The sequence below is a fragment of the Lissotriton helveticus genome, chromosome 8, assembly GCF_964261635.1.
Source record: "Lissotriton helveticus chromosome 8, aLisHel1.1, whole genome shotgun sequence".
In the NCBI taxonomy this organism is placed as follows: Eukaryota; Metazoa; Chordata; class Amphibia; order Caudata; family Salamandridae; genus Lissotriton; species Lissotriton helveticus.
This window is the reverse complement of record NC_136069.1, coordinates 407387682-407406535: the sequence shown is the minus strand read 5'-3', so window position 1 is coordinate 407406535 and position 18854 is coordinate 407387682. Positions and strand designations below refer to the sequence as shown.

Genomic DNA, 18854 nt, shown 5'->3' with positions numbered 1-18854 from the left:
CTATAGCAAAGCCTGCTACACCCAAATGTGAATATCCTAGCTTTCGAAGAAGACGTTTCTAGTGTTACTAAGAGATGTCAGCAGTGTGCATTGGTTGATGATGAGAAAAGGCATACAGATTATAAGTCAAATGTTTTCTGTATGGCAACTTTTCATTATTTCAAATGCAAACAAATAACCACAGGTTTTTGTGTTTGTTTAGGTGCATACAACAATGCAGGCTTGGTCCCTTTAGCCAACGTTATAGCTCCAGGCTTACCACCTCCAACTCAGTACCTTTCCAATCAAAGTACATCAGGTAATAAAGTGCAAATGCATCTGATAAAAACATACACAATTGGTTTAAACAAATTATTGCAATGTGTTAATTCTATGATATTGTCATGATATTTATCTTGATCACGCAATCATAGGTTTGCCGTTTAATAAATATTTTGTATTTGGAAGCATTCCTTCAAATGTGGTAACCTTGTCAATGCAAAGTATGTTTACTTGTCAGATATGTTTATTTATGGCTTTTATTTTTGTGTTTCATCCATGGCCATAGCCTCCCAAGTCAGGTATATTTAGAAACCATACCATCAAAGTTCATTCTTGTGAGTGCCACTGACTGCGGGGACAAGAGTTCTTTCACTGTTTGGCCACCTTGTCCATTCGTTTGACATTCAGAGTGACCCTTTTTCTCCGCGCGGACTGTACACCATAGCCGAGTGGAAATGCATGTTCTATTTTTGTGCTGCTTTCCAATAGAGCACAGGGCGTCAATAAACTGGAAGTTCTTCAGACACTTACTCAGTCATAGGAAAATGGGGTTTCTGCCCTCTCGCTAGTGTCAGACTAAATATTGTTGGTGGCATTTTTTGAGATGTTTGTCAAATTTACAGGTCTCTTTACCTATTTGCATGGGACAGGGATTTTACTCTGCCCTCTCTCAATAATATTCAATACGTTTTTATGAGTGAGTTCCTTCTATTTCCAATACAGTCAGTGGTACCTAAGGTAAGTACCAACTCCTCGAGCACAACCTTAAACTGAGAAATTCACTCTTTAAACCAAAGTTGCATAGAAACGTTGTCCATGTTTAATTCACATGTCTTAAATCATATCCATTCAAATGAACTATATGTTCAATCCAATTGTTGCATTTAGATATTTCCACAATTTCCCTCCCGATGCATTTCGGACCTCAGTCCTTCGTCAGGGGAATCCTAAAAAGGCAAAGACATCGTCTAAGAATCGCACCCCGAGGTTCAAGTAACCAATTTACATTGAAATTGTGAACAGTGAACTAAGGTGCTCAGCCCATAATAAACCATTGCGCAGTTGTCGTTGTGCTGAATCGTGCTATTAGCGTAATCACCGTGTTTGCTCAATGTGACCAAAAAATAATACTCATCAAGTTCACAATATGATAACCAGTTCCAAAGCGCCCAGTGCTTAATAAACGGTGCTCATATCCACATCATTCACATACAATCGCGTGCTCTGTGCCTAATATGTTAAACCATATCCCTAGATCGAAAAGTGAAATAGCGATTTCAAACTTACTGGAAAATGTGTAATGAGAGCCCGCGTCCCACTCGTGTGCTCGCCGGCGTCTACCAACTGAATTCAAACGTGAACGCAAACATAAATAAGGGGTGATCGAATGCATGCAAACCCGGCGGTCTGTGGCGGCCATCTTGTAGTGGTGTAAAAATCTCCCAAACTGTTCATGAGTCAATTTAAAACGAATCATGTGGTGCAAGTGAACTATCAAATAAACCTCATTATTTGAACAAGTGATACTGATCAAAGCTAGAAGGGCAATTAATGTTCAAATAAACACATAACATTAGAGTAACATTCAAAATACAGTGAAGGCAAGTATCAGTGTCCATGGTAATATTTTACAGGTAACATATAAATTCCATCCGATCATTAAAACCGGATGGTTTCATGGATTGAAGGAACTTAATCCAGTGATTCTCACGCTGTAATAAAAAATCATTATTGTCTCTGCCATCCCGTTTGTTAACCACTTCTACAGCAGCAAATCGCAATTGACTGATATTCTGTCGATTGTCTTTGAAGTGTACAGCAAGATTAGATTTCAGATTCATTGTTCTTATATTGCTTTTGTGCTCATTTATCCTCAGTTTCAGTTTTCTTGACGTTTTGCCAGTGTAAACCAAGCCACAAGGGCATTTGATGATGTATATCACATTCTCAGTGTCACATGTTGCATTTAGTTTGAGTCTGATATTCGTGCCCTTAAGAGGATGTTTCAGTATAGGACCTTTTATCATATTATTGCAATTCTTACAATTTAAACAAGGCTGGTTTCCTTTGAAGATGGTTTGCTCATGTTGCCCAGGATGTTTGATGATTTCTTTCAGGTTTCTACCTCTTTTGTAGGCAAATAATGGCTGTTGATTGAAAATACCATTAAAGTCTTGTTCTCCACTAATGATCGGCCAATGTCGCAAAATTGAGGCCTTGTATGCCTTAGATGATTCTGAAAATTTGGATACCACCACAGGTCTTTTGGTATCCCCTTTGGCTTTTGTCATTAATGTATCTTGTCGTGTAAGATTGTCACATCGTTCCTTAGCTTTGATCAAAATGTTCTCTGGATATCCTCTTTGCTCAAAACGTTCCAGCATTTGTTGTGCTTGCAATTCATATTCAGATTCATCGGATACGATCCTTTTAACCCGAAGAAGCTGTGAGAAAGGGAGGTGATTCTTTAATGGTCTCTGATGGTAAGAATTATAATGCAAGATGTTATTTTTATCCGTTTCCTTTCTATACAGATTGGTTTCCAGGTGGTTCCCAACCCGCATCACTCTGACATCCAGGAATGTGATAGTTGACTGGTTCACTTCATGCGTGAACTGAATACGATCATTGATGTTGTTCAAGTTTGTTAATGCTGATGATAATGATTCCAGATCTCCATGCCATAAGACGAAAATATCGTCTATATACCTCAGAAACACTTTGGCATGTTGTATCCACTGGGTCTGGTTTAGGATGTGGTTGTTCTCAAAGTATTGCATGAATGCGTTAGCGTACACAGGTGCCGCACAGTTGCCCATGGATGTCCCGGACAGCTGTGCGTACAGCTGGTCACTCCAAGAAAAATAGCTTTGATATAAAGTGAAATGCATCAGCTGCATGATGAAAATTTGAAAATCTTCGGCCAAGTCTGAGTGAAGCAAAATATTTTCCACTGCTTCCATCCCCAAATCATGGGGAATGCTCGTATAAAGGGATTTTACGTCTATAGAGCATAGCCAGATGTTATCACCTTCCTCAAACATGATTTCCTTGATCTTTAACAAAAAATCTGTAGTGTCTTTTACGTATGTACAAGACTGCTGTATTAGAGGCTGTAAGTATCGATCAATGAGCTTGCCAGTATTCTCATGTATACTCCCACGAGTCGAGACAATTGGCCTGAATGGTGGTGATGTTAAACTCTTATGAACTTTCGGAAGCATGTACATGCTAGGAGTGCGTGGATTGATAGTGGTCAAATACTTCCTGGTTTTAGAATTTATAGTTCCATTTTCTTCAGCCATTGACACTATGTTCATCAATACCTCATTGTACTGGGTAGTAGGGTTACACAGCAGGAGGCCATAGGTGTTGGTGTCTGCAAGATGTTCTTGAACCCGTTCATTGTAGAACGTAGTGTCCATTAAGACTAGTGCCCCTCCCTTATCTGCAGTCTGATAAGTAATGTCTTTCTTCTTTGCCAGATTATTCAATGTAGAGTATTCCTTACTAGTTAGATTCAAGTGTTTCTTCTTCCTAGTGAAGGTGATGCTGCTGATGTCATTTTTAACCAGTTTCTCAAAAGTGTCTAGGGACTTGTGACTAACGGGTGCCATGAAGGTGCTCCTTGCTCTTAATCCTTTCAGTTGGTCAGTGCGTTCACCCTCTGGTGGTGGCATCACGTTTTCAAAGAAGTGCCTCAATCGCAAATTGCGCATAAATTTGAACAAACTGATTTCCAATTCTAACTCATTGGTATGACTAGTAGGGATAAACGAGGTGCCTTTTTGTAGTACTTTGATCTCCTGATTAGATAACGTGTAGGAGGAAATGTTTATCACGAGGTTGTTTTCTTTGTTTTCTCTACTCTCTTGTTCAGAGTTGAACTCCTCATGTCTCTCCCCGTCTCTCTTTCCTTTTCTTTTGGCCTGGCTCCTCCTGGGTCGTCTCTTTCTTCTGATCCCTCGCCTAAAAAAGGAACCGCAGAGGGGGTTGATGATTCGGTGCTGGTTGTAGGTTTACTCACATCTGCTCGTCTTCGGTCGATGTGAGTAAACCTACAACCAGCACCGAATCATCAACCCCCTCTGCGGTTCCTTTTTTAGGCGAGGGATCAGAAGAAAGAGACGACCCAGGAGGAGCCAGGCCAAAAGAAAAGGAAAGAGAGACGGGGAGAGACATGAGGAGTTCAACTCTGAACAAGAGAGTAGAGAAAACAAAGAAAACAACCTCGTGATAAACATTTCCTCCTACACGTTATCTAATCAGGAGATCAAAGTACTACAAAAAGGCACCTCGTTTATCCCTACTAGTCATACCAATGAGTTAGAATTGGAAATCAGTTTGTTCAAATTTATGCGCAATTTGCGATTGAGGCACTTCTTTGAAAACGTGATGCCACCACCAGAGGGTGAACGCACTGACCAACTGAAAGGATTAAGAGCAAGGAGCACCTTCATGGCACCCGTTAGTCACAAGTCCCTAGACACTTTTGAGAAACTGGTTAAAAATGACATCAGCAGCATCACCTTCACTAGGAAGAAGAAACACTTGAATCTAACTAGTAAGGAATACTCTACATTGAATAATCTGGCAAAGAAGAAAGACATTACTTATCAGACTGCAGATAAGGGAGGGGCACTAGTCTTAATGGACACTACGTTCTACAATGAACGGGTTCAAGAACATCTTGCAGACACCAACACCTATGGCCTCCTGCTGTGTAACCCTACTACCCAGTACAATGAGGTATTGATGAACATAGTGTCAATGGCTGAAGAAAATGGAACTATAAATTCTAAAACCAGGAAGTATTTGACCACTATCAATCCACGCACTCCTAGCATGTACATGCTTCCGAAAGTTCATAAGAGTTTAACATCACCACCATTCAGGCCAATTGTCTCGACTCGTGGGAGTATACATGAGAATACTGGCAAGCTCATTGATCGATACTTACAGCCTCTAATACAGCAGTCTTGTACATACGTAAAAGACACTACAGATTTTTTGTTAAAGATCAAGGAAATCATGTTTGAGGAAGGTGATAACATCTGGCTATGCTCTATAGACGTAAAATCCCTTTATACGAGCATTCCCCATGATTTGGGGATGGAAGCAGTGGAAAATATTTTGCTTCACTCAGACTTGGCCGAAGATTTTCAAATTTTCATCATGCAGCTGATGCATTTCACTTTATATCAAAGCTATTTTTCTTGGAGTGACCAGCTGTACGCACAGCTGTCCGGGACATCCATGGGCAACTGTGCGGCACCTGTGTACGCTAACGCATTCATGCAATACTTTGAGAACAACCACATCCTAAACCAGACCCAGTGGATACAACATGCCAAAATGTTTCTGAGGTATATAGACGATATTTTCGTCTTATGGCATGGAGATCTGGAATCATTATCATCAGCATTAACAAACTTGAACAACATCAATGATCGTAATCAGTTCACGCATGAAGTGAACCAGTCAACTATCACATTCCTGGATGTCAGAGTGATGCGGGTTGGGAACCACCTGGAAACCAATCTGTATAGAAAGGAAACGGATAAAAATAACATCTTGCATTATAATTCTTACCATCAGAGACCATTAAAGAATCACCTCCCTTTCTCACAGCTTCTTCGGGTTAAAAGGATCGTATCCGATGAATCTGAATATGAATTGCAAGCACAACAAATGCTGGAACGTTTTGAGCAAAGAGGATATCCAGAGAACATTTTGATCAAAGCTAAGGAACGATGTGACAATCTTACACGACAAGATACATTAATGACAAAAGCCAAAGGGGATACCAAAAGACCTGTGGTGGTATCCAAATTTTCAGAATCATCTAAGGCATACAAGGCCTCAATTTTGCGACATTGGCCGATCATTAGTGGAGAACAAGACTTTAATGGTATTTTCAATCAACAGCCATTATTTGCCTACAAAAGAGGTAGAAATCTGAAAGAAATCATCAAACATCCTGGGCAACATGAGCAAACCATCTTCAAAGGAAACCAGCCTTGTTTAAATTGTAAGAATTGCAATAATATGATAAAAGGTCCTATACTGAAACATCCTCTTAAGGGCACGAATATCAGACTCAAACTAAATGCAACATGTGACACTGAGAATGTGATATACATCATCAAATGCCCTTGTGGCTTGGTTTACACTGGCAAAACGTCAAGAAAACTGAAACTGAGGATAAATGAGCACAAAAGCAATATAAGAACAATGAATCTGAAATCTAATCTTGCTGTACACTTCAAAGACAATCGACATAATATCAGTCAATTGCGATTTGCTGCTGTAGAAGTGGTTAACAAACGGGATGGCAGAGACAATAATGATTTTTTATTACAGCGTGAGAATCACTGGATTAAGTTCCTTCAATCCATGAAACCATCCGGTCTCAATGATCGGATGGAATTTATATGTTACCTGTAAAATATTACCATGGACACTGATACTTGCCTTCACTGTATTTTGAATGTTACTCTAATGTTATGTGTTTATTTGAACATTAATTGCCGTTCTAGCTTTGATCAGTATCACTTGTTCAAATAATGAGGTTTATTTGATAGTTCACTTGCACCACATGATTCGTTTTAAATTGACTCATGAACAGTTTGGGAGATTTTTACACCACTACAAGATGGCCGCCACAGACCGCCGGGTTTGCATGCATTCGATCACCCCTTATTTATGTTTGCGTTCACGTTTGAATTCAGTTGGTAGACGCCGGCGAGCACACGAGTGGGACACGGGCTCTCATTACACATTTTCCAGTAAGTTTGAAATCGCTATTTCACTTTTCGATCTAGGGATATGGTTTAACATATTAGGCACAGAGCACGCGATTGTATGTGAATGATGTGGATATGAGCACCGTTTATTAAGCACTGGGCGCTTTGGAACTGGTTATCATATTGTGAACTTGATGAGTATTATTTTTTGGTCACATTGAGCAAACACGGTGATTACGCTAATAGCACGATTCAGCACAACGACAACTGCGCAATGGTTTATTATGGGCTGAGCACCTTAGTTCACTGTTCACAATTTCAATGTAAATTGGTTACTTCAACCTCGGGGTGCGATTCTTAGACGATGTCTTTGCCTTTTTAGGATTCCCCTGACGAAGGACTGAGGTCCGAAATGCATCGGGAGGGAAATTGTGGAAATATCTAAATGCAACAATTGGATTGAACATATAGTTCATTTGAATGGATATGATTTAAGACATGTGAATTAAACATGGACAACGTTTCTATGCAACTTTGGTTTAAAGAGTGAATTTCTCAGTTTAAGGTTGTGCTCGAGGAGTTGGTACTTACCTTAGGTACCACTGACTGTATTGGATTACTACACCTTCTTGTCAGGGGGTGACATCCTTGAAGCACACCACAACCGCACAGGTTGATACAAAGAGGTGTGCGTGACCCACACCACATTTCCTTCTATTTCCCACATGTATATGGTGTTTAATTTGTAACATGAATCTTGTCATGCATGCAACACACAATTGTGGATCCCTGCACAGAAAAATCACCATTCTGGATATACAGTCCATTGAATGTCCGCTGGCCTATTCCTCGGAAACACTGCAACATTTTCACTCTAATTTGTTTTTCATCCTCAGTTCAGATCAACACCAGAACCCTACCTGAACACAAAAGACTCACCCTAACCAGTTTGACCATCTGCTTGGGAAAGTTTGCATTTCGACCAACCTGTGTATAGGGTCACTGAAAATCAGTAGAGAGAGTCTGCACTATTTTGCTAGGTATCCACATTTCTTTGACTAGCAATGCCTTTCAAACTCCTGTTTTTTCTGAAGGGAACGTCTATGAAGATGCTCTCAGCTTTGATTTCCTGGATTTTTTCATAATGTTTCACAGCAACAATCTGTTTTAAGGATAAACCCTGTATTCTTCCCCAGAGTGCCTTGGAAATTTCATTTCAACAGAAAAAAAACAGTTGTGTCTGTTTTTCCCTTTTTGGAACCAGAGAATCCTTTACAATCTTGTTGTTGCCCCTTAATTGTGGTGCAGGCAAGTGTTCCCTTTTTGGCGGGACTCGAGGTGGGCTGTTCTCACTTTGCTTAGCGGTAGAGGGTGCGTAAGTCTCACAGGGGGATACCGTCTTCGATGCACTTCAAGCATCTCTCTTTTGGCATGCTGTGTTGCTCATACATGCTTAACACATGGATGGAGCTTCTTTTCAAGAGTGCTGTGCCAGCTCCCCAGACTGCATGGGAGCTGAGTGAGGAAGGTTCTGGAGCTGTGCTGACAGCATTTACTGCCCAACAATGGCAGTTCTCTATCTAAAGTCCTTTTGCTACAGGAAGTGAAACCTAGAGGACCAACTCAAGATGCTTCATTGTTCCTAGAATGTAAGTTTAAAAATTCAAGATTTCACCTTTTAGTTTCCTATTTTTCTGTTCCTCTCCTGACCCTATTAAGAAAAGGAGTTTAAAAGTCAGCATTCACTATGTTGCAACAAAGTTGAAGATTTAAAAATACATTTATTTATAGTTTTCGTCAAACAATAACCATTCCAAAACAGATTTGCATCCCAGTCAATGATAGTAACTCAAAATATTTGAAAACACTAAATGAGCATTACCAGTTATTCATAATTATCTTATGGCAGTATTCAAAGCAGTTTGCACATACATTCATATAATAGCAAGAACACAGGATACAATTATTTCACTTTGCAGTATTCTACAGGGTAGTAAATGTGAGTAATGTTCAGCAGTTTTGTTTAGCAGATTGTCCTGTTTTGCTGTTCGTCATATTAGAGTTTGTATAGGAGGCTCCTCAACACACTAAGAATGGTTGTTAAGCTGTATAAGATATTCTCGCAGTGGGCCCCATATGTCCCTAGGTCGGGATTTCAACAGTAAGAGCGTAACATAAATATCCAGCATTTCATTACAGTGAATTTGATCTGTAATCCAGGCTTTCTCCATTGGGACTGGGCCTCTTCCTCCCTCACATCATTGCCATTACACAAGGAATCGCTTCAAATTTACATGTGGATTTGGGTAGATCCTTAACACAGCCAATCCATGCCAGTCAGGGATCTGAGGTCCTCTGCACAAGTGTCTTTTTGATAAAGTATTGAATACGTCTTCCCAGTATGAGTAAATTATTGGAAAGCTCCATGCCAAATGATAATAATCTTCCCTAGAACGTGCTTACACCTTATACACTTTGGTTCGACAGTGAGCCCCTTTCACTGCAAACCAGCTGTAAAACAGTAAACCCTATGTATAAAATGTAAGTGTATTAAACAGAGTCTGCTGTTCACTGGCACTGTCCTCATTTATGCACAGAAATATTGCCAGACTATCCAATAGCTATTTTCGTATCTCTTGCCCATTTTTTTTAGTGCAATTGTTTCTGATATTGCCATCGCTTCAGATGTCCCATGTTGAATTCTACAATCTGTTTAGTAGTCCTCGAGGGGATGTACATGTGTGTATCATAATAAGAGCCGTTGACATTGGAAACCTCTTCTGGCAGTCTGGGATGAATCCTCTGAGTATTTGCTGAAGTCTAGTGGTATTCCTATTCCTTGGTTAAACATGTTCCAGTGAAATAAATTCTCAGTCAACAAAAAGATCCCTAATGGTGAGCAATCCCATGTTTCATAGTTGTCATCTGATATGATGCTGGGATCAATGGATTCTAGAATATTCGTGATCAAGGCGAGAAAATCAGCGAGTATCCTAAGGCTTCCATTAACCGATACCACGCATGTATAATGCATGTTACTGCATCTGAGTGTGGTCCAGGTCAAATCACTCTATTGGCTATTATACTGGCTATATAAGGGTGTTCCCTGCCATATCCTGTTGTATTGTAAATGAAGGGAGTCGTTCATGATGTATTTAATGAAATGTATAGTTTGAGGCATGTGTGGCTGTATATACCCATAATTTGCGTACTCATGCCATCTAGTGTTTGGTCCGGATCTGTGTGAGTTCTTTTTCTTTGAAGACGTCTTTCGAGTTACGAAGTAAAGTGACTCTTCCTCTTGGTGATAATAAGCATGAGCATCGACTCCATTGTTAGATTTATTTTGTTTTGCGCGGTCAGGTGCGAACGTACATTACTGCACTCCAGTTCAAGACCGTTGCGGACTCCTTTCAGTTCGTAATCCACCCATTCCCTTGTTGGCATTGTTATCGCATGCATGACCATCTTTATGCTTCGAAATTTGGAAAACTACTACTGCTCCCCGCCCTTGGGTTCGGCACCAAAAGCACCGATGAACCCTTTAGGTTCCATACTCCAGAACCTCTGCTCCGAGTGCTTCGGCACTAACCACCTTGGTACCACCACCCCAACCTGCATTGGCACCGAAAATGTCGGTACAGGCGCTGAAATCGGCTCCCGGTCTTCCGGTGGAGCTAATACCTCAGACCATGCAGGAGCGGCTTGATCCAAAGCAAAAGAAGATACATATCCAGCCTCAGACTGGCCGTATCCTAACAAAGACTATGGTGTCAGCACCAACTCTCCTTTGTAGAAGCAATTGACTTGCCGGTGCAAGGAAGGAGGACAAGGCCATTAGCCCCTTGTACCCTCTTCCACCTGTTTCTCCACCACCATTACCACCATCGCTACTCCTCATTCCCCCACCTCCACCACCTACCTTCCCCACCTCATTCTTAGTGTGATCCCCTAGACATTACTCTACAGAATCCCCACATTCTTTCATGGGTGGGCTGGAGTGGTGGATGATTCTTATGATGCACCATAGTCCCCTGGCCAGATTATGGTGTGGATCCCCCTGGGGACACTGATCCAGACCTTCCTGATGACACTACCTCATATCAAGAACTCATCAGTAGAGCTGCAGCGTAACATGGGGCCCGCTTCTAATAGAGCCCATAGAGGAGGATTTTCTTTTTGAAACCTTATCTACTTCACATAGGGCTTCCCAATACCTCCCTATGTTGAAGGGCAGGATGCGTCACACAGATGACTTCTTTAAAAACACTGTGCAAGCACGTATAATCATGCCATGGGTTGATTTTAAAACAAAAGAAAAAAATACAAAGCTGCATCCTCAGATTCTTCTTGTATTCAAAGGGAACTTCCCCGACTCTTGTCATTTCTAATGCCTGTAAAAGGGCTACTTCGCAAACCACTGCTGACGCTCCACCTCCTGATAAAGAGTCTAAGCAGATCGGTGCTACAGGGAAAACGTGTGGCTGCGCAGTCTGCCAATCACTGGCGGATTGCAAATTCACAATGCCTCTTAGCCAGATATGATTGTGCCCACTGGTACAAGTTGGAGGAACTCTCCCAGTACCTCTCAGAGGAGCATAGGAAGAGAGGGCAAGAACTTGTCCAAGAGTGCAAACTCCTCTCCAATTCCTCCATAAGATGTGTCTTAGACTCCGCAGATACAGCTGCCAGAGGTATTAACACCAGTGTCCTGCTTGGCTGTGTATCTCTGGCTTCAAGCCAGAAGTCCAGCAGACCCTTTCAAACGTCCCCGTTGGTAAGGAACACCAGTTTGGCCAACAAGTGGACCAAGTGCTTGAAAAGATGAAGATGAACTCAGAGGTTGCTAAGTCCATGGGTGTGCTCCAAACATCCACCTTCAGTGATTTCTTTAGTCGTTCATCATATATGGCAGGTTCGAAAGAGCATCTTCTGATGCCTCTTCCTTCTCCTACAGACCCCAAATTCACAGCTCTCCCACAAGAGGGTACTTCAGAGGCACATACAGAAGTAACCACTCCAAATGTCGGGGCAGAGGTGCTTTCTCATGTGGTGCCCCAACCAACACCAAGCAGTGACTCTCTTCTCCTTCCCTTCGATCATCTCACTCCTGTCCGGGGGCGATTACAGAAGTTTTTCCCCACCTGGAATTCCATAACATCAGATCAGAGGGCGTTGGACATTATACAACATAGTTATTGTCTGGACCTTATCCTCACTTCCGCCCTGCTGGCCGACTGGCAGGTCAGCGGGCTAGTGGTTAGAATAGGCATTAAAAAGCATCACGCAGCCGGCATTCGGTGCTTACTGTTGGTGAGAGCGGCTGCTGAGGCCACGCGCTCCCCAGGCTTCTAATTTTAAAACTTTTTAAACCTGACATATCGCGCTATGTGTAAATATTTTGTGTATTGTGCTACTGGGTGAACTGTTGAGTGGAAAACAATTCTCCTACCTGCCTCAGATCGCCGCTCCTCGGCGCAACGCGTTTGTTTGCACTTTTTATGCTCTTTGGCTCTAGGCACCGATCCGCCACGGCTTGTGCCGATTGCAGCGGCGGTGACCATACGAGCACGAAACCCCTCCTCCGCCCCCTCATCCTCACTTCCGCCCTGCTGGCCGACTGGCAGGTCAGCGGGCTAGTGGTTTTCTTTTCTACACTTAAATGATGCAATGGCGGAAGCGCAGCGGACGAGCGCAGCGGGAGCGCCGACTTCGCGCCGAAGTCGTGCCAAAGTCCTGCCCGTCTGCGCCCCTCCGCGCCAGGCCGGGACTAGGGCTAGACCATCATGCCCGTACTTACTCCTCGCAGGTATTACATTCTTTACATGCTGGCTACTCATTAGATCTGACTACACTTGCATGTATCACAGCACACGGCATTGCCTGCCCTGATGCTTACCTGCCTGGCCTCAGGCCTGATCTCTCGCCTACCACACTGCCCGCCCCCAGCCTATGTGTCCCTGTCCCTATCCCCACTATTTCCGCTGTCATGCTGAACACTAGATCTGCAGTGCGACATCAAACGGAAATTTTCAACTTGTTGGAAACGGAGAGCCCTGACTTGTTATTCCTAACGGAAACGTGGTACCGCCAGGACTCTCTCCCCGACGTCCTGGCGGCCCTTCCCCCTTTGTACTCTGCCCTCCGTGCTGACCGACCAAATGGGAAAATGGGTGGTGGGGTTGCTTTAATATCGCGCGAGGGGCTACATTTCCAGACACTGGCTTCCTCTTCCTTGCCAACATCTGACTGCTTGGTCGCCCGGTCCACTTCTTTTAAAACTCCCCTTACTTGTGTATTGGCCTATCGCCCTCCCCAACCCTCGCCCGGTTTTATTACTGCACTGCAGGAACTCCTTGGCACTTTGTCCATCAACAATGCTTCAGTGATGGTCCTTGGAGATTTTAATTTTTGGCCCGGTGATTCTGCTGAGGATGCACTATCTAAGGAATTTACGGCCTTGCTCCTCAGCCTGAACTTTTTACAACATGTCCATACCCCTACACACAGGCAGGGGCACATACTCGACCAGATATGGTCCCTTAACATCCCCATTTCGACGCCCTCTGTATTACCATGCGCTTGGTCAGACCATCACCTCTTGTCTTTTTCGCTGGCTCTCAACATCCCAGCCCCTTCTCGCCAATCTAAAAACATTTGGACCCGGAACTGGAGTCGAGTTGATATCTCCACCTTGTGCAGCTCACTCCGCGTTTCCCTTCCGACCTTTGAGGGTCTGTCTTTACACTCTCATGCTACCACACTAGATGATTGGCTTGTTACAACTTGTGATCGCATAGCCCCCCTCAAACGGGTAACTATTAACCGTGTTCACAATGCTAACAAGTGGTTTGGCCCAGCTCTAAAAGCCAAGAAACTTGCAGTGCGACAAGCCGAGCGCGCCTGGCGTCGTGCCTACTGCCCATTAGCCAGACAGCGCTATGTTTTAGCCCTGTCTGAATACAAACTAGATATTATAGTCGCAAAAAAAGACTATTACACTGGACGCATCTTGGCGGCAGAGAATCAGCCTCGAGAGATTTTCGCGATGGTCCATGAACTTGCGGCTTCCGACAGGACTCAGACTAAAGTCCCCCCCTCACAGATTTTATGTAACTCTCTCAACGACTTTTTTATAGAAAAAGTGGCCATCATTAAGGCAAACATTCCCCCTCCCTCACCGTCCTTTTGTGAGGGCTTTATTCCTATCAATAGCCAGTCCCTGGCTCATATTCCCCCCCTGACTCTGGATTCACTTCCACCTCTTCTCAGACGGGTGAAATCTGGTTCCCCCGCTGATGTTTGCCCAGCTCACATATTAAGCCAGATCTTTCTAGATTGCCCCTCCCCTGCCCTCACCCTGCTAAATAAATCATTTGAACAGGGTGCTGTCCCGCCTTCTTTCAAGGCCGCCACAATCATCCCGATACTGAAGAAACCGGGGGCGGACCCTGGCGTCCCGGCTAATTACCGTCCAATCTCCCTCCTCCCCTTCCTTGGGAAGATTGCCGAGTCCCATCTCACGCAGGTCCTTAGCTCCTTTATCGAGGATAGCAATTATCTTGCTCCCTGCCAAGCGGGTTTTCGTCCCCGCCACTCCACAGAGAAGGTGGTCATTTCAGTTCTGGACCGACTCAGGGAGGGATTGGACTCCAACGTACCTCAGGCCCTCGTTTTATTAGACCTGTCCGCCGCCTTTGACACGGTGGATCACTCCATCCTCTTACGCCGTGTCAGGTTGGCGGGCATCGAGGGCCCTCCTTTGGTTTGGCTGGAGTCCTTCCTGTCTGGTCGCTCCCAGGCTGTCCATCTGGCAGAATTTGCTGCCCCTTCTCGTGAAATCACGTGCGGGGTCCCTCAGGGCTCTTCGCTGTCCCCTTTACTCTTTAATTTATATATTTTTCCCCTTATTTTTGCTTTACAGCATATGGAGGTCGCGGTGTACAATTACGCCGACGACCTCCAACTCATCTTTGATTTATCCCCGACCTCGCCAGGTCAAACCAGCTTCCAGTCCGTGATGCTATTCATCCGTGATTGGATGAATACTAACCATCTCAAATTAAATCCGGACAAAACGGAGCTGGTTTTGACGGGCGGGGTCGCAAATCCATGGTCACCTCTTTTTTGGCCCCCATCCTTAGGCACCCCTCCCATTCCTTCCCCTTCAGTTAAAACGCTGGGCATTACTCTTAATCACCAACTCACCTTACATTCACATATTAGTTCAGTTGTTTCTTCTTGTTTCTTTTCCCTACGGACTATTAGGAAAATTTCCCGTTTTTTTTCTGTGTCAGCACTTAAACTGATCGTTATGGCCATGGTACTGTCAAAAATTGATTATGGGAACATCGTCTTCAATGGTGCCCCCGCATACGCCCTTCACCGTCTACAGCTGGTCCAGAACCAGGCAGCCCGCCTGGTTTATGGCCTGGCTAAGTCACACCATTCCACCCCCCTTTTAAAAAACCTTCACTGGCTCCCTATCAAGCAACGGGCACTGTTCAAATTAGGATGCCTTACATTTCAAGCCCGAGCGGGCACAGCTCCGGCATTTATCAACTCTGCCGTTACAAACTATTGCCCGCCGAGAGCCCTTCGTTCCTCTTCTTTGGGCCTGCTAGTAGTACCCCGTTTTAAAAAGAAAAGAGCCGGTGGTCAGAAATTCACAGTTCTGGCCCCCACTTTTTGGAACGCCCTTCCCCCTTCAATTAGACTCCTACCATCCTATATGGAATACCGTAGGGCCTTAAAAACCCTCTTGTTCCAGCAAGCATTTACTGGTTAGTTGCGCCCCCCGTTTGCTTGTTTTTACCACTGTAGCTCCCAGCGCCAAGAAACTGCTTTAGTATACGAGCGCTCTATAAATGTTTTTAAATTCAAATTCAAATTATCACCACACCTCCAATCATTCTTAAAAAGGATGGTTCACTTTGGCCAATATTAGATCTCAGGACCTTTAATAATGACATCCTGTAATAGCATTTCCATATGGTCACCCTTCAAGATCTGATCCCACTTCCACAGCAGGGCGACTTTATGTCCGCACTAGGCATAAAGAACGCCTATTTTCATATCGCAAACCATCCAGCAAATACCTCCGGTTTGTCATAGCTGGCAAACATTACCAGTTCAAAGTCCTCCCATTCAGGGTGACCACTGCACCCCGGGTATTCACCAAATGCTTGGCGGTGGTAGCAGCACATCTACACCGACAGAAAATGTATTTCTTTCCGTATCTTGAAGTCTGGCTTATCAAAGCCAGCATCCTCCCTTTGTGTCACCTACACACTCGGGTCACCATAGATAGGTCTACTCTATCAACTAGGGTTTACCATCAATGACATGAAATGCCATCTTCAACCCTTACAAGTTCAGCCCTATCTGGGGGCTATTCTCAACACACAAGTAGGATTAGCCTGGCCCAATACAACACACATTCAACATTTCCTGCCACTGTTACCACAGTTACAAGCCAATTAACAATTAGCAGTCAAAACTGTCATGTTTTTGCTGGGCTTGATGGCCTCATGCATCGCCATAGTGCCACATGCACGATTGAACATGTGTCCACTGCAAAAAGATATTGCGCATCAATGGTCTCAGTCACAGGGTCGGTTAGAGGATCTAGTGTTGATAGACAGCTGCAATCATCATCGCTCTCTTCAGTGATGGAACATACTAAACCTGTTAAAAGGGCAGCCGTTCCTCATCCCTGTTCTGACAGCGCACACATCCATAATAGGATGGAGTTCTCACTTGCCGGATCCCCCAGTTCATGTTCTCTGGGAATCCAAACACCAGCGTCTCCTCATCAACTACCTCCAGCTTCAAGATATTCACTTACCATTGAAAGCATTCCTACTTCACCTGATTGGCAAGGCTTTTGTAGTCCGGATGGACAATATGACAGCCATGTACTATATACAAAAACAGGGAGGGACACACCCTGTACTGTTATCACGCCTATCTCAGACCATTTGGCGTTGGGTAATACATCACAACATGAATGTTTTAGTGAAACACCTTCCTGGAACAGACAATGACTTTGCCAACCTCCTCAGCAGGATGCAGTCCATGAGTGGAACCTCCTCCCAAGGCCTCCTCCCAGACTTCACATGTGGGGGGGCTTCCACAAATAGACCTGTTTGCAACCCCAAACAATGCAAAATGCCCAAACTTTGCCTCCAGGTCCCCACACCTGCTATCCAATAAATGCTGTATAGATGAACTTGTCAGGGATATTTGCCTACGCTTTTCCGCCTCTCCCTCTTCCTCTTCCCTTTCTGGTTCAGAGGCTCAGATAAATGCCTTTCGCCCTCATTCTAGTTGCTTCCACTTGGGCTCTCAGCAACCATGATTCACCTACCTACCTGCTTGAACTCACTGTAGTTCCCCATGAGAAGCTTCACCTCAACCCTGACCTTCTCACACAGAACCATGGAGCAATCAGGCTTCCAAATCAAAATAAACTCAACCTAGCGATTTGGCTCCTGAGGTCATAACATTTGGTTATCTGAATCTCCCACCTGAATGTATGACCATTCTCAAGTCTTAATTGTGACATCATACAATATTACTTTTGTAGTGCCTTGACACGGAACTGACGTACATGTCATCGGAATGAACATTGTACTCAAGATTAAGTTATTTGCCCCTGAAGAAGGGTCAAAGAGACCCGAAATGCATTGGGAATTTTCTTTGTAAATTATCTTATTGTTTCATTTATTTGTACAGTGTTGAACATACCACTGATTGATTCATGTCTTGTATATTGTGTACAGCTTGAATGATTTGTACTGAACAATAGTAAATTTTTGAGAACAAGTGGAAACTCATGGAATAATGTGATTGATTTATTATGATGATTTGGGACCATTTATGTGGAAGTTGATTTACATGCTTCGAAACCTAAGGGACTAAGGGTGAGCTCCCGGTCAGACCTGGTTGCTGCCAGGCCTCTACAGGGCTCATTCTCAAGGAAGCTCATAGGCCCACTACTAGAGCATGCTATGCAGCTAAATGGAAAAGATTTGATTATTACTGCCGTAACTAACACATTCATCCATTTAATGCAACTATGCAAAACTTTGTTTGCTACCTTCTCCATTTATAGCTGGCTGGTCTTGACTTCTCTTCAATACGTGCTTACATCTAACTCCAGTGGCTGCCTATCTCCAAATAGTCGACACTTCTCTTTGTTAAAAGTACCAGTTATTAAGGACTTTATGCAAGGCCTTAAAACAGTAATTCCACCCACAACTTCACAGCGCCCACATGGAATCTCAATATTGTTCTCACCATGCCTAGGGGTCCACCATTTGAACCATTTCATAATTGTTCCATCCAATTTCTGTCTTGAAATGTCGCCTTTGTAATAGTTATTACCTCACTTAGGCGTGTCAGTGAGCTCCAGGCCCTAACTGTGGAAGAACCTTTCTTTCGATTACACAGGGATAGGGTGGTCCTTCGCACAAACCCAAAATTCCATCCAAAGGTGGTTTTGCCTTCCCACCTTACCTGTCTTCTTCTCTCAACTAGATTCAGTTGCGGAAAGAGCTCTTCGTACACTAATGTTAAAAGACCTCCAATGTATTACATTGACAAAACTAAAGATTTCCATAAAAACGAACAACTCTTTGTTGCTTTTTTACCCCCTCACAAAGGAAAGCCTATATCCAAATCTGGCATTTCTAGATGGATAATTAAATGTATTCAAGCATTTTACATTAAAGCTAGAAGAACTTTACCAACACCATTTATACCACATTCTACTAGTAAAATAGGGGCCTCCATGGCTTTCCTAGGCACTATCCCAATAGCTGGCATATATAAGGCAGCTACATG

At 43.6% G+C, this 18854-nt stretch overlaps 1 protein-coding gene across 5 annotated transcripts in view; it reads left to right on the top strand.

The window, feature by feature from the left end:
- PROSER1 (proline and serine rich 1) overlaps positions 1 to 18854 on the top strand; it is a 209071-nt gene that overhangs the window by 116538 nt on the left and 73679 nt on the right. For all 5 annotated transcript variants that reach the window (XM_078657239.1, XM_078657238.1, XM_078657236.1 and 2 more), the window contains one exon: positions 203 to 298. In XM_078657239.1, the coding sequence (XP_078513365.1) occupies positions 203 to 298 (96 nt within the window). The remainder of the gene's footprint in view (positions 1 to 202; positions 299 to 18854) is intronic.